Raw genomic sequence first — 24,220 nt, 5'->3', positions numbered from 1 at the left:
TACGATACCCTTCTCTGGTCAGATATGGAATGTCAGATATATATCCTATCCAATGGTAGTTAACATTCGACCCTCTTATTTTCATGTTATTTTTTAATGAATTTTTCAGAAGTGCCATTTCAACAAACAAGTCTGTGGGGAACCTTATACGCGCGTGACACCTACTCTGAAGAAATCCAACTCATCCATAGCGCCATCTCTTTGTAAAAAAAAAAATACAGCTGATCTAGAGTGCGCGCATGCGCTATGCAGACATCTACGGCAAGCAACGCAACATGGAGGCCTACCAAGATTACGAAGGACATGCCACAAAGCGTCAAAGAACAGATGCAGGAGGAAGAGGGATACAATCTGGAGCTAGGGTATGATATTCATTTTGAAGTTCAATTAGGCTAGATGAAAAAACATTCACTGTGTGTGTAATTAAATTTGTAAACCTAGCGTATGTAAACCAAGAACGAGCGTGGTCATGGTGGTGGTGCCTGGTGCAGTGAGTGGTGGTACAGCAGCATGTACAGAGTGCATGCAGACCGTTGGCGTTGCGCACAGTGCAGTGCAACCAGTGATGGTCTGAGCTGTGGCTGTGGAGCTGGAGTGTGCATGTGGATACCTCGAGCGAAATTCGCGCAGGCTCCACTCCACTTCACTTCACTACCGCTACACTACGCTTCACCTACCCGAACTTCGGGACGGTGAACTTGATCGGATATTCCGAGTCACTGTCTAAGGTGGGATGGAAATCATGTTAAACTTTATTGTAAAAATTCAGAAAAAATATAACGAGAAAGATAATTAACTTAATATCTTACTCTGCACCCGTATTTCACTCTGTGAACATTCTCCGGTTATCCTCAAAATTGTTGATTTTGGGCCAGTATCAATTTCCTCACACTTATCCAATTTCAAAATATGTATTGAAATCGACCGTGAGTAATACGTGTGAGGAAATTGAAAATAAGGGTTATTATCGACCCCAGTAGAGGTGCTGGATCGTCCCAGTTTACAGGGACTGTCTCAGTTTATAAGGATTTCTTCACACAAGAAATCTAGGAATGTTCATTCACCTGTCAAGTGCCGACACCAATCAAGTGTGCTAGTCAATGTAAACATATCAGGTTTCATAACAAGATTATTGGAAGACGGTAAGTCATGAAAAATAGACAGTGAACTGGGGGAATTGAGGTCACTGAATCTATTTTTAGCACTCTCAATTTCCGTAATTGCTGTCTTTGTCCCTTAGGGGGAAGTGAAAAAAAAACGTCCCCATAAACAAGGACAGTCTCAATTTATCAAGACATGATTTGTCTTCGTTTATGAGGATATCCTTGTTTTCTGGGACAATCCCAATTTTTGGACCAGCGCCTCTACTGATTATTCCGTTTTGGCCTGAAGTGCACCAAAAAGGGAAAAAACGGTGACTTACTTTGGCTGTCGCGCAACTTCACTCCGTTTTATCCAAACTTAATACATAAACATACATGTATGGCCATTGAGTCCCTGTACAGATCGAGCTAGAACTTTTGTCTCTGTATTTGGTGAGTGGAGCCTACAGAGTTCAGCAGAACAGCCAACATAACAAAGACCGTACATGTAGCTTTTGGTTTAATTTTCAGTTGCCCTAACGGGTCTTCTGAGCTGGTTGATAAGGTTAACCTTTTTTCCTGTTACTAGATTTTACCATACTTCCTGTGTGCAGTAATAAGGCTGGCAGTGTCTGGCTCATTTCTCTTTTTGGGGGGATACAAATGCTTGATTTTTTATACTATTTCCATTATAACTATTCATCATATAACTTGGTGAATTGAAGTCTAAATATTTTTTCTAAATTAAAAGTAGGAATTGAAAATGAAAATTTTACTTTCCAACAAACGCAAGTTGCACAGTAGATATAAATTTGATCTAGAATACTTGATTACTTAAAATAATGAAAATCAGTTATTTGTAGACAAAATACATGTAGGCCTACCCAATCAATAGTTAATCCATTATTAATCTTCAGAAAGAAAAAAATGTTCCTCCAACAGATTTTCAAAGTTACATAAAATATAAATAAATGCTGAAGAGAATATTCCAAAAAAAGGAATACTGTAGCATGAGAAATTTTAACATTTTAAGCTTACATAAAGCTGCAATAGTATTTTGTTCTAAAATGTCTTTTCACCAAATGAAATTTACATTGTCTGTTGAATATATTGTAATTGCAATGTTTATTTTCAGTATTTCATAAAATCTTGAAATGTACCGCCATGTTTGCATCATTAATTCAACAGCCCCAACCCTTCGTTTAACATACACTAGCAAACTGTAAGTTCAAAAATCAGTAAGAGCACTGTATGCAATTTGTCACCCAGAAATTGTCGCAGTTATTGGTTCCCTCTTTATGCTTGTGGACCCCACGTTGAATAAAAGAATTCCGGGAGCATGCCGTTGACTTGATTTCTGTGCAATTTTTTAATTTTTTTGATTTGTCATTTGAAGTTCCTAAATTTGCAAGAAAGTTTGTGAACTCAGAACAAAACCACAGATTTTCGTTTATAGCATATTTTTGCAATACCAATCTTTTATACACTGGAAATGGAAGACTAGGTCAAAGGTCATTTGAGGCAAAGAACTTGGGAATTTCTTATCAAATCAATATTTTTTTTTAAAGTACATGTAGGCCTATTTATTTTTCATCTTGTTTTTTGCGTATTATGGATGAGACTGCCAAGGCATAATTGCGTATTATGGATGAGACTGCCGAGGCATTCTACTTGGTCTTTTTTTTCCTTTTTTTTTTTATTATTGATTTGTAAAGGGGGGGATCCCTTTACTTTTGATGTCACTCCTACATATATGTATGTACAAAAACAATATTATGTATAATTTACTGTGTATTTACTCACACGTCTTACCAGGACTTATTTGAGGAACAGCACAAAAATTTACCATCATGTGTCATCCATGTAAGCAACCTTTCCGAGAATGTGAGTGATGTAGATGTGGTGGAAGCCATGCAGCATTTTGGAAACATCAGGTATATTGCCCATCCCCTTTTTCTTTCAATTTATGTGACTGTTGGTATCTATGCATGATGATTTACATATGGGTCAATCCACATCAAATCAACCAATTTTCAGACAATTTGTCACCCGACCCTCTTCGATTTTCTTTAAACTCGCACCAAATGTTGCCCCAAGTGTCTGACGGAAAAATCTGAAATATTTTGCCCCAAGGTCAAATGGTTGCTAAGATACGGCCTCCCATAGCAACCAATGCGCACTCAAAGAAATTATTTTAAATAAAATTGCCTATTTTTGATTGACTACTGCAGCAAAGTTTGATTGATTACAGTCTTCATTTTAAGTAAATTGAAAGAACTTTTTGGTATTAACATGCAGAGTATACTGTAGTGCGGACCTGTCAACCGGATTTCGCACAAGAGGTCACCGAAAATGGCGTTAAGCATCCGTGTCAATGATTTCAGAAGCATGTTTGGAGGCTCATAAATCCAAAACTAAATTAGCTTAGAACCAAATATGCACATTTATGGACTTTCATATACTCAACAGAATTACAAAAAATTGACCCAAGAGTGTGTGTCGTTTTCCTGTAGGGCGCCCTCAAAGTTGGATTTTTTTCAAAAGATGCCAAGTTCAAGGTCACGGATCACCTCCCGTCCCATCGAGGAGGGGGACCAATTTCTGTGTTTTGATAGACATTTACCCATATTTTCAAGTGTTACTTGAGAAATTTTGCTACCGGAATGTTTAGGGGCTGATTTGCGCATTCCAAAATGGTCGTAAACACCCTAAATTTGACGTTAATGACACATACATGCTTTTCAACACTTTTCAAATTGTGATAACTCAAAGATGAAATGCCAAAAGACATTGATATCTTCTGTGATGATAGTCTGTAATTGGTATTAAAAGGATATATCTTCAGAAATAGTTTTTATTGTTGGTAATGACCTTGAAAACACACCTAAAATTCAATAAAAACAGTAAATTGGCGAATTTTCCAGAATCATATGGCATTCAAATGGTGTTTACATTGACTTTCAAATGGGTGTCATTTCAATACAAAGGGTGAGCTTAAGCCAAAACTTGAAAGACATGTTCAACTTTTGTTCTACTTTAAGCAACATAAAATATTTGAACTCAAAACTATATCATTTGACCTTGAAATTATTCCAAATATAGCTAACTATTGCTTCATAAGTAGCATATTCAAATCGCGCGAGTACATTGCACTTTGCAACACATTTCAAAATGGATTTTCTCATAGAGAGAATACCTGATCAGGCTGATATTTGCAGTATTGGTAGTCTGTAATGAGTTCTTGGAGGATCTACAGATTAAGTACCTATTCTCTCATGACAATGACCTTGAAAATACAGCTGAAAATCATGAAAATCAATAAATCATACAATTTTCATTAGTAATCAAGTGTTTTTACCCACTTTTCATTGTGTGTTATTCCATCTTAGATTGTGAGCTCATGCTGATAATTGCAAATCATGTTCCACTTTTGGTCTACTTTAAGCTACATAAAATATTTGAACTCAAAACCTTATCATTCGACCTTGAAATTGTTCCAAATATAGCTATTTGTGCTTCATAAGTAGCATATTCAAATCACACTTGTACTTTGCAACACATTTCAAATTGGATTTTCTCAAAGAGAGAATACCTGATCAGGCTGATATTTGCAGTATTAGTAGTCTGTAATGAGTTCTTAGAGTATCTACAGATCAAGGAACTATTCTTTCATGACAATGACCTTGAAAATACAGCTGAAAATCATGAAAAATCAATAAATCAGACTGAACTCAAAACCATATCATTTGACCTTGAAATTATTTCCAAGTATTGAAATGTGTTGCTAAGTACAATGTACATGCACGATTTGAATATAATTTATGCTACTTATGAAGCAACAAAATAATAGCTATATTTGGAATGATTTCAAGGTCAAAACTCACAGACTACTAATACTGCAAATATCAGCCTGATCAGGTATTCTCTCTTTGAGAAAATCCATTTTAAAATGTGTTGCAAAGTACACGTGTGATTTCAATATGCTACTTATGAAGCACAAATAGCTATATTTGGAACAATTTCAAGGTCAAATGATAAGGTTTTGAGTTCAAATATTTTATGTAGCTTAAAGTAGACCAAAAGTGGAACATGATTTGCAATTATCAGCATGAGCTCATAAGATGGAATAACACACAATGAAAAGTGGGTAAAAACAGATTACTAATGAAAATTGTATGATTTATTGATTTTCATGATTTTCAGCTGTATTTTCAAGGTCATTGTCATGAGAGAATAGGTACTTAATCTGTAGATCCTCCAAGAACTCATTACAGACTACCAATACTGCAAATATCAGCCTGATCAGGTATTCTCTCTATGAGAAAATCCATTTTGAAATGTGTTGCAAAGTGCAATGTACTCGCGCAATTTGAATTATGCTACTTACAAAGCAATAATCAGCTATATTTGGAATAATTTCAAGGTCAAATGATATAGTTTTGAGTTCAAATATTTCATGTTGCTTAAAGTAGAACAAAAGTTGAACATGTCTTTCAAGTTTTGGCTTAAGCTCACCCTTTGTATTGAAATGACACCCATTTGAAAGTCAATGTAAACACCATTTGAATGCCATATGATTCTGGAAAATTCGCCAATTTACTGCTTTTATTGAATTTTAGGTGTGTTTTCAAGGTCATTACCCACAACAAAAAAGTATTTCTGAAGATATATCCTTTTAATACCAATTACAGACTATCATCAAAGAAGATATCAATGTCTCTTGGCATTTCATCTTTGAGTTATCACAATTTGAAAAGTGTTGAAAAGCATGTATGTGTCATTAACGTCAAATTTAGGGTGTTTACGACCATTTTGGAATGCGCAAATCAGCCCCTAAACATTCCGGTAGCAAAATTTCTCAAGTAACACTTGAAAATATGGGTAAATGTCTATCAAAACACAGAAATTGGTCCCCTCCTCGATGGGACGGGAGGTGATCCGTGACCTTGAACTTGGCATCTTTTGAAAAAATCAAACTTTGAGGGCGCCCTACAGGAAAACGACGCACACTCTTGGGTCAATTTTTTGTAATTCTGTTGAGTATATGAAAGTCCATAAATGTGCATGATATTTGGTTCTAAGCTAATTTAGTTTTGGATTTATGAGCCTCCAAACATGCTTCTGAAATCATTGACACGGATGCTTAACGCCATTTTCGGTGACCTCGTGTGCGAAATCCGGTTGACAGGTCCGCGCTACAGTATACTCTGCATGTTTAGACCAAAAAGTTCTTCCAATTTACTTAAAATGAAGACTGTTATCAATCAAACTTTGCTGCAGTAGTCAATCAAAAATAGGCAATTTTATTTAAAATAATTTCTTTGAGTGCGCATTGGTTGCTATGGGAGGCTGTATCTTAGCAACCATTTGACCTTGGGGCAAAATATTTCAGATTTTTCCATCAGATACGTTGGGCAACATTTGGTGCGAGTTTAAAGAAAATCGAAGAGGGTCGGGTGACAAGCATTGGTTGATTTGACATGGATTGACCCACATGTCATTGGACAGTGCTTTGAAAACGGGTCTCTTTAATCACCAAACCTTTTAAAGCTTTGGTATCATCCAGATCAAGAATGTCAAGAGTAGTGAGAGTAGTGTATGCTGATACCATCGGCATCTATAGCTGGATGGAGCTCGCTGTACACTGCCACATACATGTACATGTAATGCTGGAAGCCAGGCTGGGCTGCAACTCAGAGACTGTCAAGTTTTTTTGGGGGGCGGGGATTTCCCCCAGGCCAGGCTGGTCCGGGCTGAAAGCTAAAACAGCAGAGATGGAAGCTGTTAAGTCTCAGAAAAAATGAACAGTGAGATAATGTGACCAATCACCTTCATGCATGAACATAATTGATCCAAAACACCCTGTTTGGTGTTCAACGGTTAAAGGGATAGAGCCTTGTCGATCTGGCGCTGCACAGCGGCTCCTGGGCCCACGATCAATCGGGCAAAGCAAATTTTCGGAGAATTTCATTTCATGTCAATTTCGATAAATAAATTATGGATTAAAAAAAAAAATTATGGTTTTTATTAACATGAATTTCAGCCTCATAGAACATCAGAAACAGCATTATTTTGGCTTTGATCTTGATGCTTTCGTTCAAGTTTTCGCCAAACAAATGTAGAGGGCAGCAACACTGTTGACTTCATGTTTGCCATATGTCATCACTAATTTCAGCACACATCAATATTGATATACATTTACAGCAGACTGAGACCCTAAATATTGATAACTCGAACCATGAAATCAAGAATTAAGCCAAAATAAAGCCATTCCTGCTGCTCGATGTGGTTGAAAATCGGGTTAAGATTGATACTTGGGAATTGATTCAGATAAAAATTTTACTTAAATTTGTTTGCTGACATCGCAGGATGCTAAAGTGCACTAGGTACTAGGTCTAGCACTATCGTGCACGGAGCAAGCCCATGCTTTGAGGCGCTGCAGCGGCAGTGTTGTGTGGTGGCTCTGAGTTCTGGGCCAATCCAAGAACCAGATTTTTTTGTGTGTGGGAAACCTGGTCCGGCTTTAAGCCGGGTTCCCCTTCTGGGCCCCAAGGTTGCTACCACATGCACGATCTTGAGGCTACAAAACAGAACTCAATGACACAATAGAATGTGTGGCCATACCAATGCAGTAGAGTTTCATGTCCGATTGGTCTCCAATGCCAATTCCCAACTCGTCTACTGTCATTTGTCTTCCATCAGATCATTCACTATCCACATGGCCTACATGTAATTGTCATTTCGTCTAAGAGCCACTTCGTCCAATAGCCATTTATTCCATGTATCATTTGGTTTAATCTGACTAAGTGTTAATTGGGCAAAATGAATGAAAAGAAAATAGGAGGTTGTAGACGAAATGGTCTTAGAGCTAGTGATTAGACGAAGTGATGATTGGACCAAATGGCTGTAAGACGAAATGTTGATGGACCGAATGGCATTAGACTAAATGAAGTTAGACCATGTGATGAGTGGACGAGTTGGCAATATAGACAAATGGGCAGTTAACCACCTAAGAAACAATATGCATATATGCAAAAGAAAAAATGTGGTATTGACCTTTTGCGCTTGACCTTGAAGGCTTGCAGTACTTCTAAGTGGTCTCACAGGAGCATGTTGTACATTTACCTCTATCCAGCTATTAATATCGACAGTTGAAACACTGCTTTATCAATTAAAAATGTTTATGTGTTCAAAGTTTCATGTATTTATTGGATTTATGTTTGCCCATAGATTCTCCCCAGCAAACTTTAGTTATTTAGTTATTTGAGGTGTATTACTGTATTACTCATTGTTCTTTCTGAGCTGCAAAGCTATAGAGCTGACATGTATATTGCATTAAGGTGAGTTGTGTGTTAATAATAATGTGAATGTTATCTTTTCATGGTCACGTTTCATTTTACAGCTTTGTTCATCGAATCGCGAAGGGTGTGGCTCTCGTGGAGTTTGAGGATATTAAGAGCGCCAAAAGTTGTGTTGAATTCACACTGGTGAGTCATGAAAATTCATTTGTTTTGGTGGAAGGTATTGAGGTTATTGTTAATAAAGGCTGAGGTGGGCCATCAAAGATTTTGTGGTAAATTTTCCAGTCTGAAAACAAGGTTGATATTTTCACTAATTGGAAAGATGATTTTCATTTATTGTACACTTTTTCCTTGTTGGTGAAGTATGTTTATAAATGCTGACTACAGATTTTTTCGTTTCAATCTGTCATGATTACATATAGGCTCATTCAACTAATGTTATTAACGTAGGAGGAAAGGCGGCTACAGTTGACTACTCAAACAGTGCAAGGATCATCCGACCTGGGTGAGTTTGGATTTTTTATCTGATAGGGTGAATAAAATCATGGTCTTGTTCTTATTGAGCAGGGGCGAAATTGTAAATTATACAATTACCATACAATGTAGAAAATTATGAATGCAATTTAACCCTTTCCCTTGATCAGTATTTATATTTTATATAGTCATTAATATATTGATCATGTTTTCTAGCTTTTTCCATCTTGTTCTCTTTTTGTGTATTTATGCACATCTTTAACAGTACCAGAACAAGGAACATTCTTGTGAACTACACATACATGTACTGTACATGGTTTTTTGTCCAGTGTTAGAAAATAAAGATAAAATGAATGGTTTAACTATTATGGTTACATGAAAATTCACTGATCAATTGATGTTATTATGTTGAAACAGAGAAAATGACAGCGAGGCAAACAATGTACTTCTTATGACAATTGTGAGACCCAAGTTCAATATCACCACGGTAAGTTTAAATACTCATTTGTGGTCAAATATTACTGCAAATTTTTATCTTCAGTTTTAACCCTAAATAGACTGGGCTATTTCGACGCCTAAGAAGACGGGGGGGGGGCTGATTCAGCCCCCCCTTATGATCTCGGCCGTCGATCGCGCGATCGCGACGAAAATTGGCACACGCATTACCCATGGCATTACCTACAAAACTATAACATCAAATTCTGCAAAAAATCTCATGTCTCATTAATTATGCTAATTTATGCGTAAAATCATAAGTTTGCTCTAATTAATAAAATAATGCCCCTGAAATGCTAATTTTTGTTTCACATCCTCTAGATAGGCATCTGATCAAATTTATTTTTAAAAAATTTCAACATCACACTTATTTTCTTATGTATTCTATTGTTTTCTAAATTTCTTATGTATTTCTTTGTTTTTCGACTTTTTGTTTTTTATTGTTTTTTCAATGGAAATTGTCGGGGACTTTATTTTGACCATAAAAAAGATAAAATTAATTGATTTCAAGCAGTAAAAGGAAAAATAATGATACATTTATGAATTTTAGCTAGAAACACTATTTGCATTGGATTTGTACACAAATTCACGTTTTTGAGTAATTTGGGGTCTGCATGCACTTACGAAATGTTGTGTTACTTCGGAACCGCGTACCTGGGGGTCACAATTTTGGTCTCAAAAGTTGCATGAGACTTGAAAGTAAAAAGAAAGCGAGCGACGCGGTCAAAAAAGTTTGCGCGGCGGATTTATCGCGAAAAATGTCAAGGGGGGGCTGAATAAGCCCCCCCCCCAGTCTTTTCAGGGTTAAGAACCGTGTGCTTAATAGTCGTACATCAAGATCTGTTGCATTGGATAAAAGATTTGAAAGATGTATTTCATATTGTGCATTTTATACTCTTATTGCAAAGGAACATTTACATTGTGTGTCCCTTTTAGGATCAAGCTATTCCAATTCTTCACAATCAATATACAGTGCGTATCAAAAGAAGTTTACACTTTGAAAAAATCCTGTAAAATTATACATTTGTAATATCCTGAGGATTTTTCCACATTTTAACATTGGTACAGATCCATTTAAGCAAATGACGATATAACTGCCGAAAAATATTTCCGATTGAGTGAGCACCACTTACTTTTGAAAAGTTAGTGAAAAATAATTTGCGCAGAACTTTGAAATAGTTATGTGAATAAAAGTAGACCTTAATCATGAAGAACACATAGAATTTAGCTATTAAAATTGATTTGAAGTCAAGATATCTTTTACTTTTTTAACCTGTTTCCTTTCCCAAAATACTTCTAAGAGTGACATTGCTCCCCACCCCACTCCTCCACACACCGAGGCCATCGTGACGATATTTGCTTTACACTGAGCTGTCATTTACATGGAATGGCTTAAGCTTGATTTTCATTTTGTTAATCATTGCCAAGCTAGGGAAAGTGAAGAAACAATTATTAAATGAAAAATGAAATGTAAACCAACTTTCAATGATGAAAACCTAGTGAAAAAATGCTGGAGATGTCTGATATAAAATTCTGTTCAGATTCAGTTATGTCCTCAGATCCAGCTGGCTCAAGAAGGGTAAAGGCCGTGCTTACTAAGTGTTGAAATTTCAAATTTGGGTGGCAAAATTGTTACAAAATGCTTTAATGTATCCGTTTTATTTCAATTGTCTAAAAGTGCAAGGGAAATGTATGAGAAATGTTTCGCAGGGTAAGTTTGATTTCGCCCTTTCCCCTTGACACAGCATGAAAACAAGCATTTGTGCGCAAACAGATTTCTGCGAGCTTTACACAAATGGACAGTGCTCACTCAAGTGTAACATTCTGACAAAACTTTTACTTCCATTTGATAGATGAGACCCAAACCCAAGATTATATGTGAAAAAATTACCCACATGTTGTATATTTTTTAATTCCCAGGGCTTTTTCAAAGTGTAAGCTTTTTTTTGATACGCACTGTATATTCAAACAAGTGGAAATATTAATTGTGCAAATATTTTGCATTTATTGGTATTTTCATCTTTCTCTCTCCATATATATTTTTTTCAGGATGTCATTCATACCATCTGCAAAAAATATGGAAATGTCCTCCGTATTGTCATCTTCAGGAAGAACGGGACCCAAGCCATGGTGGAATATCCTTTACATCATTTTACTGTCTTTATTTTTAACCCATTTCCAATTTCCCCACACCAAGTCTACTTAAATTGTGCCTGTGTTCTCTGTTATGTCTTTAAATGTCTGAGTTCCATGAGTGTGCAGTAGACAAAATCATATGGATGCAAAGTTGCATGTGAATGGATTCAAAATTGGACAAATGATGCCATAATTGTAAAATAGACTGAGTGATTGATATCAAATAACCAATCAAATGACAAGGATCTGTAATAATGTGTCATATGATATACAAATAATCAATGTTTATGAGTGAAATAGGTTGAATATTTTATTTGGATGATTAAAAGTGATAATAGAGTTTCAGGATAATGTAGAAATCACAATAGAGAATAACAAGGTTGATGAGTACCAGGTAAGGAGACGATTGATGATGATTGAAGCTGAAAGGAATGCAGTAGAGAGGCAGTAAAGGAATACAGTAGGCTACATACAATATATCAAGTAGATGGGACTGTAGTTTATGATGATTAGAAATCTAAAAGCACACAGGACAACAAAAGTTGAGTTCCAAAAGAAGTGTTTGAAGTGTACTCCTGGGTGATAAATACATGTATGCTAATTCCAACATTATGCACTTGTCACGATGGCTATATAATCCTAGATCAATGAAAATAAACAGAATTCTGTGAGTCTAAGAGTCAATCTTCAAAAGATGGTTCCTTTTTAGGACGAACATATGCCCAAGAAAGAATGCATGGTGTACCGTGAAAGTACTATACTCCACTGTTGATGATGATGAAAGAACTATCCTTAATTCGTTCAGTACGTTTGACAGCATTCAGAGTGCGACACAAGCCAAGCAGAATCTGCACAACTGTGACATCTATGCTGGTTGTTGCACACTCAAGATTGACTATGCAAGGGTATGTTATTTCCTCCATATACTGGTTCTCATTTATAGCTAGTACTTTCTGTATACCCTAATAATTGACCACCTTGTTATAGACAACCTGGTAGTCTGTATAGCACATGAATTTTATGAATATGTTATCTCTTGAGAAATAAATGACACTTGACACTTGAGATCCTGTTGCTCTCCGAGCCTATGAAAAAAAGTGATAAAATAATTTGAAAGGATGAAGTGCAAATGCATATACATATAATTTAAAAGATATATATGGTACATGTATTCCACTTTCTATCATGAGACCGATTTCACCTTTTTACCTATTTACATATATATGGTACATGTATTCCACTTTCTATCATGAGACCGATTTCACCTTTTTACCTATTTACATATATATGGTACATGTATTCCACTTTCTATCATGAGACCGATTACACCTTTTTACCTTTTTACATATGCAGCCTAAAACCCTTACTGTCTACAAGAATGACGGAGAGACATTTGACTACACTAAGCCTGGTTTGAATGCAGGTAAGCTCTCTTTGAATTTTTGACATTTTTTTTGTTAAAAAGACACATAGAAAATGTTTGGCAATATAAAGAAGAGAAAGAATTGGCCAAGTTTTCCCACTTGAGTTTATGCCAAGTGGCATCTGTATTGAGCCTACATGTAATGCTGAATCTCTAAGAGGGCTAGTTTGGATATTGTGATGGTAAATCAATCTTTCCTTAAACGATGGATACTGGCATGGTGGTTGATTTGCTTTATTTTAGGATTAGTTGTTCTCAATCAAAACAGTACAGAATTCATCCTGAATTAAATGAACATCTCTGAAGTGCTACATTTTGAATGTATATACTGATAGTGCCAGAACTTTATTTTTGATATTTGAGTGAGCATTTGTTACTTATTCCTAATATGAGGGCATTTATGAATCAATGGTATGTATGATTATATAATGGAAAGTACCGGTATATTAAATCAAAATTTGACTAGTTTAGAATAATTTTGTATGGTGACTTGTACATTTTATAACAAACTGTGTTTTTTATCACAATGTGATTACGACATACACAAATCATAACTGCATATAAAAGATCATTGTATAAATACAGTAGAACTCGTACGCAATCTTTTCAATTTGATCACAAGAGATCTTGGCATTGTTTATGTAAATAGTCCTGATTGATCCAAATCAAGTATTCATGTATAAACCTGTATGGTTGTATCTACTGCATTCATTATTTGTATCCATACTTAAATGGTTGATTTGAGTCAATTTAGACTGTTTATAAGAATGGCCCAGGTCTACAGATTAATACAAAGAAATGCAATCAAATTGTAAACTTCCATAGCCAGTAATGCTGCACTCACATTTCACCTATGGTGTGTCCGCACGGCGAGTTAAAAACAGACATTTTAGGGATTTCTATATACAGGAAACTGCTATAAAACCTGTAAATACCTGTTATTTTGACTTATCGTACAGCCATCTTAGGCAAATGTGAATGCACCATTATTTATCAAAATGGACATTACAGAAAACGATTCAGATTGGATTTACATGTACACTGTACCTTTTTAAGATCTAAATTGCCATATATTTTCATCAGTTACTTCTTGCCATTTCTAGCAAGTAATTTGAACATTGCATGTAGAAAGTATTGACAAAGTAATCAAATACGAACAGATCTTCGGAATGATAAAGGAAAGAACCATAATCTGAAAAATTTCACAGATACATGTAGATCTTGCTTGAGGAGGAAGTTGAAGAACTTGTTCTTTTAAAAAATCCATTACTGACCAATTCTTGCAAAGATATATTTTTGCTTTCAGTAAAAAAAAAAAAATAATCATGTGTGTTCTTTTGTCATGTACATTATATGATGATGCATTAACAACATTTTGATACATGTATGCTGTAGTTGTAGGGATTTTCAAACAACAAATACAGATATGCAAGACTATGTTTCTCATGAATGACAACTACATGAACAATGTTTTTATTACATATACCCTGTACATATTTATAGTTCAGAATATATACTTTTATACATGTACATGTGACTTAACCCTTATTTAACTTGCTGACTCTTTAACTTTCAAGTCTTGCGCATCTTTTAAGACCAAATTTGTGATGCCCGGGTGCATGGTTCGAAATTTTATGCAACAATATGTACTAAAAGTGCATGTCTGAACCAAGGTTGCTCAAAAACATAATTTCATGTACAAAGATAATGCAAATTGTGTTTTCAACCAAAAATCATAAATGTATGATTATTTTTTCTTTTGCTGGTTTGAATGGATTTACTCTATGCTGTTTGTAATCACGGAAGAGTCCCCAACAAAGTTTATTAAAAAAACAATAAAAAACAAAGAAATACATATAAAATTAAATACATAGGAAATTAATTATGTTTTAGCAATGGCAGGGGTTTTTTTTGTAGATATTTGCTAAAAAAGTCAAAATCAATGTTTTCACCAAAAAAGGCCATTCTACTAGCTATTTAAAGTGGGTTAAGATGAAAATGTGATTTCATACACTAATTTGCATGATTAATTTCTTAAAAATATAAACGAATGATTCGAAAATTTTATTGTATTATCTGTAGTTTACACCCGACTCTGTGCGCATGCAAAATTTTTGCGGCAATTGCGAGATCAGCAAAAACCGGGACTGAAATAGTCAAGTTAAATTAGGGTTAAACTCTTAACATTACTTTTTGCTTTTCTTTTTAATCCTGGAAGTATGATACACATGAATCATACATGTATTATCTATATGCTTGTCAGTACATTTAAGGATGAGTTACTTATAGCTCAGTATTGCTAAAGAGCAAACAGAGGGTAATCTGCCACAATTTTACAGAAAATACAAATCTTTAGAGGAAGATTAACATATCTTGTGTTTTGTTTTTCTTATCAGAAGATTTACATATACATGTTCCTGTAACAACTAACGCCTTGAAATTCAATGTGTAATATATTTCCATGAACTGTACATGTATGTGAGACTTTTGTTGTCAGTACACTACTAGATCTTACAGAACAGAGCCTGTACCTCCACAATACATTGCAGTATGCACACGTATGTAAGTTTTATTTCGAAAATTTTCCAACTCTGTAAGTATGTCATTTTTACTCTTGAAACAGCCATTTCAATCTCTAATAATTTATTGGTGTGGGAAAGAGAGAAAATGATATGTATACATGCATATGTGCATAAACATAACTTTTCTCAATTGAAGAGTGAACACAAATATCCATAAAATGACATTGCCTCGCAAAGACTTGTAAATCAGGTACATGAGAATACTTCTTAGGCATTAGCACTAAGGCAGCTCAGAAAAATAATAGTTTGGGAGGGAACTTAAAAAGTAATATTGATTTTGAAAAAGAAAAGATAGAGAAAATGAAAGGAATCCACATTAGATATGGTTCACCACACACCATAATATTGCGAAGGTTAACAATTGATGTCTTTGAATATTGCCATGTTTCCTTCTTTGCAATGGCTGTTTTGCCCAGTGTTCTATTTCACAAGTTATACATTCACATGTATATTAGAAGAAAATCAATAATGTCATACAAATGTTAAATCACATGTAATTCTCAGTGTAGAAATTGTAGTGTATGTGAATAAAGTGGGACAAAGGTATCAAATAGAACTTTGTACGAGCAGTTTGAGTATTGTGATCCTGGCAATTGAGAAACAATACATCTGATTACTGTATTCACAATTCATGCAGATTTTGAATGTGATGATATACAAGTTAAATGACAACTTTGTATTGTAATCTGTGCCAAATGAGTCCCCAAAATCATGCACACTCGAATACCATCCAAATATTTTTTTTTAAATCATAAAACCAAGAATTGTTTCAGAGAGTTTATGGTCCTCTTTTTTCATACAACACTAGCGGCTTTTCAATAGTTCAATACATTAAGACTTAATACCGGTGAGTTTTGGTAATATGTACTATATGCTTCATAGAGATAACTTAATTTACATTTAACATGATACACATTGGACATTATAAATTATTAAAATGTGCATGGAGAACATCTTATTCATTGACCCAAATAGGTACATACAACGTTTATCTAGTCAAGAGAAGAATACGAACACTTGAACATTAACTGTAGAGACACTACCGTGAGACACCTCATACTCAAACGATGCCAACCAGATCCATCACCACTGCCAATTCTAAAAATAAAACCTCAAAAGATATCAGAAAACCACTCATGATGTACGGTACCTCGTGTCCAACAGGCTGGACATCACATCCTCCAGCATTTCAACCAGACTTGCATCTATCTGGATTCAACCTTGGCTTTTGGCAAAGACTTCCGGTTTTCGCATCACTATGAAGCGCCCATCGAGGCACCCTTTGGCCAGGTTACAAATTTCTAATGGGCAGCGATGACATCGGCCATCATTCAAGAGCTTTTCACAGGAATCTTAATTACTTTTGGTACAGTTAAAGGTAATATTGAGAACATGAGTGTAAAGAGTAAGTGGTGCATATATCAGCCTTCAAGATTGACCAGGATTTACCAGAACTGCCCAGATGCCAATGATGCCTCCAAAATTTGTCTTTGTTCTTCAAGTACTGAAATTATTTTGCATATCATGTGTAATATATCTTTCTGTAAGCCAGCTCTTTTTAAAATTTATGGTGGATCATTCTGCAAAGACTGGAGTTGTTGGATTTTCTGCATATTGATTGTAAATTAATACAAATTTATTATAAATAGATTATACAAAGTAAGTACCGGTATTTAGAAGGTGAATATATTGTAGGCATGGTAATGTAATTCTTTATACCTCCACATGTGTTTTTTTTTGGGGGGAGGGGCTGTTGTAAATTTGAAGAATCCTTTTTTATTTTAGTTTTGAAGATATCTTTTTTTTTTTAGGTGTTGTTTTACATGTACTTCCTGTGGTCTGTGTGTGATAATTGGAGGATGAATTTGTATTTACAGTGAAATAGATGGCTTATTTAGCTCAAGGAATTTTAATTATTCTGTGGTCTGTTTATTTTCTACTTATGAATGGTAATTGTCTGCTCTTTAGGGAATTCTTTTGATTTTTAAGTTGAAAAGAAAGTGCTGGTCAAGACTTTTTATTCCGCTTTTCATCATACACGTTTCAGCTTCCCATACATATTGTAAGAAGAGTAAGATTTAAACCTTAAAAACATGATATAACCGCCCTTTTATCCCCATGAAGATCAGTGTAAATTGATTTATTGCAATTTTTGTACAGCTGCCCAAGGTCGTGCACTTCTTGAAGATCCCCCTGAACCTGCATACAATGGACCTACTCAAATGAGGAGGGATGGAGGTGGACCTCAGTATGGTGATTATGGTATGCATTTTTCTGTTATATTTTATGTTTTTTAATTTTTTATGTGGGGAGGTGGGTTTATTTCAAAATGCTTATTGAATTGCATATAGGATTGTGAATACATAATGGATACATGTTTTCTGCTTTTAGTGGTTTCACTTACTCAAAAACTTTGTTTTAAAAGTTTTTAAAGGTTATGACCTTTATTTGCTGCCTTTCCTTCTCATTTAGTTTCAACTCGATATTTATTTTGAATTACAACTGTACTTCGTTGTTGTATATGTATTGCATTAAAATTTGTTTTGAAAGAGATTTTATTTTGATCCTTTGCACAAAAACATGCAAGAATCATTCTCAACTACTAGTACTACATTTTTTAATTTGTGGTGTCCCCTTCAATGGTATTATGTGTTTTAAATTCTTACATATAAGTTGATTATGTGTATAAGTTAGTAAACAAGTGTGTGCACTCGATATAGTGTGCATGCACTTGCATCTGTACATTCATGTTATACATGTATGCCATATGTTCAGTCTAATAACTTCACAATCAACCATTTTGAACTTGTTTATTTGGTGTCATTTTTAAAGGAATGCAAGGTCCTCCCCAGGGTGGACGACGCGGTGGACCTCAAGGTTACCATGATCAGGGATATGGACCAGGAGGACCCCGTGGGTACCCTGCTGACCGTGGAGATTATGGTTACGGTGGTGGACATGATATGATGGGCATGCAGTCCCAGCAGATGCACCAGCTAGGCAATGGTAACCCAGTGATTATGGTCTACAACATGAACCCCAGTCAGATGAACTGTGACAAACTCTTCAATCTCCTCTGCCTCTATGGCAATGTGATGAAGGTGAGAACTTTTTTTTCCCAGAAACTTCCAGATGCATATTTTTTCACCTTTTAAACAATAAAGATTAATACGGAATTGTGCCCTTCAAAACCAAGTTACATTGGTGCGATCATTAGCTTTTATACATGTAACAGCAAAATTTTCAGGAGTTTATTGAACATCTTGAATAGAAAGACTAATTTACTCATGTGCTTGTTTCACTTGTTGCATTTTTACATGGCTAATATGTTTTTTAGATGACTAAGAATATAATGTCAAAATATAACATGTCACACAATGTTTCCATCATAGAAGTTGTTGAACTTGTAAATAAATGGTGAGAGATACTGGTTTATGTTCCCTACCAGATCAAGTTTATGAAGAGTAAGCCTGGTTGTGCTATGGCCGAGATGTCAGATGCCCTATCAGTGGAGAGAGCTATTACTAATCTCAGCAACATTGAATTCTTTGGCTCTGCTGTCCAGCTTTCGTAAGTTTTATAAATCAGAATTTTACCCCTACTCGAACTACAGACCTGTCTGTTGCTCTTTTGCTCTATTTCATTTTGGGGGAGGGATGGTCATTTAACTGTTCATAAGTACCACATAATGTAATGCATGATGACACGTTCATTTGCAAAACGACATATCCCAAATTTCCCTGGTGTTCTAACAAAGTTGACTTAATTTTATTAAGACTTAATTTTATTATTGGTCATTTTGCCTCCGAAGAAGATTCTGCTAGGATCGAAAGCTTAGGCCCCTCTTGACTGTCTAATTTACTCCATTGGCTCTTTCTTTTTTAGATCAGCAGTTTTCAGCAGCTTCTTTTTGCCATTAATTTTATTAACTGTAATCAAATTTTGATAGACAATAAACTTTATCTCAAAGCTTATTGACGAGAAGAATTTCTGCGTAGCTTGTATTTGCAACTCTTGCTTACGAGAATCTGATTATAAAACAACCAAGAACATGTTCCATTAGTGTTTAATGTATGGAAAGCTTTATGTAGCATCCATCATTTTATTTAGCTTAAAGCAATCTTTGAGACATTATCAAAGTACAAGCTACATGCAAGAACTGAAGAAAAAAATACTATGCGCCATCTCACTCCCTTGAGTTTATGTTGAACAAATGTCTATGAACATTTTGAAATGACAGTAACAACAAAAAAGAAGACATGGAGGAGAATTAGTTGCCATTGTGAATTTGCATAATCTTGATCAATTTCATTATCTTGTTTGTTTACTGCAGTTTCTCCAAGCAAAGCTCTGTTGCCCTGTCTCAGGTGCCAGGTGAGCTTCATGATGGTACACCTTCCTGCATGGACTACACCAAGAGCCGTAACAATCGCTTCAGGAACAAGGAGGCAGCAAGCAAGAACCATATCCTTTTATCACCATATTCATTTGGAGAGGGATGTACTGGGATATGAATATATTTGTATCAGTTAAGTAAACTTTTAAGGCCTGTATTCTGAACACAGGTTTAAATTTAACCCTGGTTTTAAGTTGTGGTTTAACTACGGATAGCCAATTGGGGCACAGATCCCTAACAATAAAAATCCACTTAATTATCTCATTTGACACTCACATTGTTGGTAATTGTCTGGGAATGATAAATGAAGTATTTTTCATTATGAAAGCAAAAGGAACTGGAATGGTAAATGTAAACTGCAGTAAATGTAAGAAACATACAATGAACAGAATTCTGGCTCCCCATAATTTTAGCACAGAGTTAGACTGTTGCCGATATGCCATGGAAAATGTTTGCTGAGCTATGTCTCATACAGAGTATACCCGTCATTCAAATTGACACGTTCATGCTTGATTTGAGATATCTATATTAATGAAATTAAGTCCTCATTGAACACTGCCTGCCACATACAAAATCCCCCGCGCCATATCCAGGTTTAGGGTGCAACTTTAGGAGGGATTTTGTTTGTACTCTCCTGTACTCAACTCACCATGACTTTGATAAGTTTATTTTCATGAAAAATTTTGTCTAGCAATATTGAAGAGAAATGGACAAAAGTATTTTTTTTCAATGTTTGATATTGTTGATTTTTTTAAGTTCAAACTATACATGCTGTATTGAAGCTCTCATTAAGAAGCGTATTCCATACCTCTAACATAATCTAATACTTTATATTGAATGTCTATTTTGTAACTTATTAAAGTCGAATATGTGTTCAGAAAATTTCATTGCTTTCCAAGTCATGTTTTGAAGGTTACACTGTGCTTTAAGGATTAAAACTGGGCTTTCAAAAGAGACAATGAACTAAACCTCTATTCAATTTACCTTGGGTACTTCTGAATAGACTTCCCATCTATTCATTATACTCTGGGTTCTTTTGAATAGACTTCCTGTCTATTTGTACTTAATGCCCTTATTGTTATTGCATCAAGTATTACCTGTACCATTCTCAATTGCATGGAAAACTGTGCAAGCTATTAGAATTGAAAAGAATGAATACAAGAACTTATTGATTTTCCCAACTACATGTAATAGGTGAGTCTTGAACATAATGTAGGCCTATGCTTTTAAATGTACGAGTTATAAATTGATGTAAGCTGGTGTACAATTTTAAAGTATGTTTGTTGCTATTCGTCATACTGTATTGTTGTACTTAGTAGGGACCATTTTGGTTCATCCGAATGTTTCTGAAAGGAGTTTAAAAAAGAATTCTTGAAAAAACTCAATGTAAACAAGTGTCCGTTAACAGCTGTGTTATGGATGCTGGATGTGTGTAAAATGCACTGCATGCTTTATAAATTGTTTTGTGCCTGTACATAAGAGCATTAGGTGTACATAAGAGCATTAGGTGTGCATTGTGAATGAAATGTGACTTGTGTCAAAGTTGGCAGGCAATGAGTTAAGGGTTTTTCGTACCACCCACAAGTGGTGTGAAAAAAAGGTATTTCCAAGTACTGAAAATTTGACACTGGCTTTCCCACCTTGTGACAGTATTGAAATCATTGGTGTTTGCTTTCCTTGACTCCTGCATTACGTATTCAGCAGCCATCCAAGGTCCTGCATTTCTTCAATGCTCATCCAGAAAGTACTCCACAGACCATCAAACAGGTTTGTCAGGTTCTTTGCTTTAAAGTAGCTTGATAAGTTAAAGCGGGATTTGATATATCATCTGTTCTTATTTTCATTATCCTCCACTAAATGTGTGTAAAGATTATACATGTCTAGAGGGATTTGTATATTTTTCATGCGATAATTTCATGAGATATTGGACTTTTGAGAGCCATGAAATATATTGTGTAGGTGTTTGTGGGTTTTTGTTTTATTTTTCAATTTTTTATAAGATTTGCTATGGTAGTATCACAGTTCGGACATGTTGAATAAGCCCTTGCCCCCACAGGCAATATAGGGTTAAGGTAAATTTGTAAGACATATTTTCTCTATTTAGTAGAATATAACTTTTTGCAGGCCCATGTTAGAAATCTGCCACAAACCTTCATGCCTACATATTGTAAATCTGACATGTTACATTGCTTGAGAACTATGTGAAATATGTCTAACATGTGCTGCATGCATAATGCTTATGGAATGCTTGTTAAATTTGAGGGGATGGTTCAAAAGTATTTCATGTTGAAAACATCTCTTGGCTTAAAGAGACAATTTACATGTATGTAATCAGGTTTTTTTTTGTTCTAGATTTTATTAAAGAAAAATATGTATGGATATGCAAAACATATCAGATCATGTTAGGGCAGAGGCAAAAATTGACCTTGCAAGGAATCCTAGTATTGATCTTAGATATAAATCTACATGTACATGTATATATGATTCATGAGTATGATTCATACGATTTGTTTTTTTTTTCTTCATTTCAATAGGTCTTTATCAATGCTGGTGCCAATGAGCCAATCGCAGTGAAGATGTTTGATCAGAAGTGTAAGTATTATCAAGCCTTTTTAAAATTGATTAGATTAATTTCCAACTTACGTTGGTATGATAGTATCCATATTGTTTTCAGTCATTGTATCAAAAAGAAATAGGTGTGTATAGATTCAAAGTTACATTTATGATATTCTAGGGATTTGATTAATTGACAATTATTATGGTAATATTGAAATATTTTATATATCGCAATAAAATATTTGAGTCTGTATGCCAAATAAGAATGCAAAGAATTAAAAACGGGGAGAATATTTTGTTTCATAATTCTACACTGCTGCTATGTATGAATTGAAAAAACAGTGAGTAGTTCTGATACCCCTCTCCCCCCAAAAAAAGTAAGAAGAAAGATAATAAATATGTGCAATAATTCCCTTTACCCCATATTAAGGTTTGTGAAAATTATGAAGATGTGATTTAGCATGGGGAAATATGTCGCACCTTGTTACAATTCTGATGATGTGAAAGAAAATAATGTTAATGGTAATTATAATTAAAAATTTATACAATGCTGCTACTTTATATACTGTGATATGATAGTACAAAGTATGATATGAATGGAGTTGAAGTTATTTTAGAGTAAACACAAATCTTGGACATTAGGAACCATCTAAAGGAGACATCAATTTAAAAATTAATTCAACCATAGCAGATCTTTTGAGACATGAGATACTCAGTCGAGAGTCTGATTACTTTACTTCTGGCTTATCCAAGTAAATAGTTATTCCTCAAAATTAATGACGGAGGTGTCATTGAACATGATGATATGCATGTACATGTAGAAGAACAACGGCAGATACGAGATGAAAATTGATGTTCTTTTCTAATATATGATTATTTGATTATATGCAATAAATTCCTAATTTAAAAGAAATTAATTGGAATGGTTTAGATTTATTTTTAGCTGTCATTAATATATGATTAACTAATTCTTAATTTTTCAATGATGAATACAAGTGTGATAGCTTATAATGTATACCATGCATGCTGTAAAGCAATCATAAAGACATCTTACATCTCTTAATTCAATATCTCCATGCTCAGCTCGGGATCAAGATTCCTCCAAAGGTAGAGTGCAAATATTTATTCTTCCAATATAAACTTCTCTCTTGCTTTCACCAACAAAAACATGAGCATACACATAAAAATGAATCTTATTAGATGAAATAAAACACTTGTTCAAATGTGATTATCATTTATGTCCAAAATGATACATTACACAGAGCTGCCAACTGTTTTGAAAATTCACAGATATTGAAGTGGAATACTATAATACAACAGCATCTCTGAAAAGTGTGAATTATGGTGGACAGGAGGCATTGGCTTTTCTTCTGTTATTAATGGAAAGCTTGTGTATGTCTGTAGATAACTTTAGTTGCACAATTAACGCACATACCAACAGACTCCTGAATTCTAGCCATGTGTGCTTTTCATGTACACAAGAAGCATGGCGAAATAACTGCATGTAGATGCTGCAGTTAAATGCGTCGGTGAATATTCCTTTATGTCAAAATACATGTATCTTTGGCATTATAGCATGGTCTGACCATACATGAGGCTCCAGGTCTGTACTTGACCGTTGCTATTTTTCGAAAAAAATGTTTAAACAGTGAACTCCAACTTGGTCTCATCGAATAGCTGGATTAATGTATGTTTTGTCAAGCATGGGACACCAGACTTCTTCTTTTCTAGGATATTTGTTCAGAGTTGTGGACAAATTTTTAGTTTGTTCCATT

At 34.8% G+C, this 24,220-nt stretch overlaps 1 protein-coding gene across 2 annotated transcripts in view; it reads left to right on the top strand.

Annotated features, from left to right (window-relative positions):
* The first annotated feature begins 228 nt into the window (after positions 1–228).
* Positions 229–24,220, top strand: part of LOC121419051 (heterogeneous nuclear ribonucleoprotein L-like) — a 29,617-nt gene continuing 5,625 nt past the window's right edge. The window contains exons 1-15 of one of the 2 annotated variants that reach the window (XM_041613338.1): positions 229–362; positions 2,898–3,016; positions 8,485–8,569; positions 8,806–8,888; positions 9,275–9,344; positions 11,402–11,487; positions 12,297–12,393; positions 12,842–12,911; positions 17,654–17,755; positions 18,326–18,594; positions 18,942–19,063; positions 19,827–19,957; positions 21,583–21,656; positions 22,424–22,481; positions 23,529–23,552. In XM_041613338.1, coding sequence (XP_041469272.1) covers positions 240–362; positions 2,898–3,016; positions 8,485–8,569; positions 8,806–8,888; positions 9,275–9,344; positions 11,402–11,487; positions 12,297–12,393; positions 12,842–12,911; positions 17,654–17,755; positions 18,326–18,594; positions 18,942–19,063; positions 19,827–19,957; positions 21,583–21,656; positions 22,424–22,481; positions 23,529–23,552 — 1,513 coding nt within the window. In that variant the 5' untranslated portion in view covers positions 229–239. The remainder of the gene's footprint in view (positions 363–2,897; positions 3,017–8,484; positions 8,570–8,805; positions 8,889–9,274; positions 9,345–11,401; positions 11,488–12,296; positions 12,394–12,841; positions 12,912–17,653; positions 17,756–18,325; positions 18,595–18,941; positions 19,064–19,826; positions 19,958–21,582; positions 21,657–22,423; positions 22,482–23,528; positions 23,553–24,220) is intronic. The other variant, XM_041613339.1, reaches the window with a different exon arrangement.

This window comes from Lytechinus variegatus, chromosome 7 (genome assembly GCF_018143015.1).
Source record: "Lytechinus variegatus isolate NC3 chromosome 7, Lvar_3.0, whole genome shotgun sequence".
Classification (NCBI taxonomy): domain Eukaryota; kingdom Metazoa; phylum Echinodermata; class Echinoidea; order Temnopleuroida; family Toxopneustidae; genus Lytechinus; species Lytechinus variegatus.
This window is presented reverse-complemented; position numbering and strand designations above follow the sequence as displayed.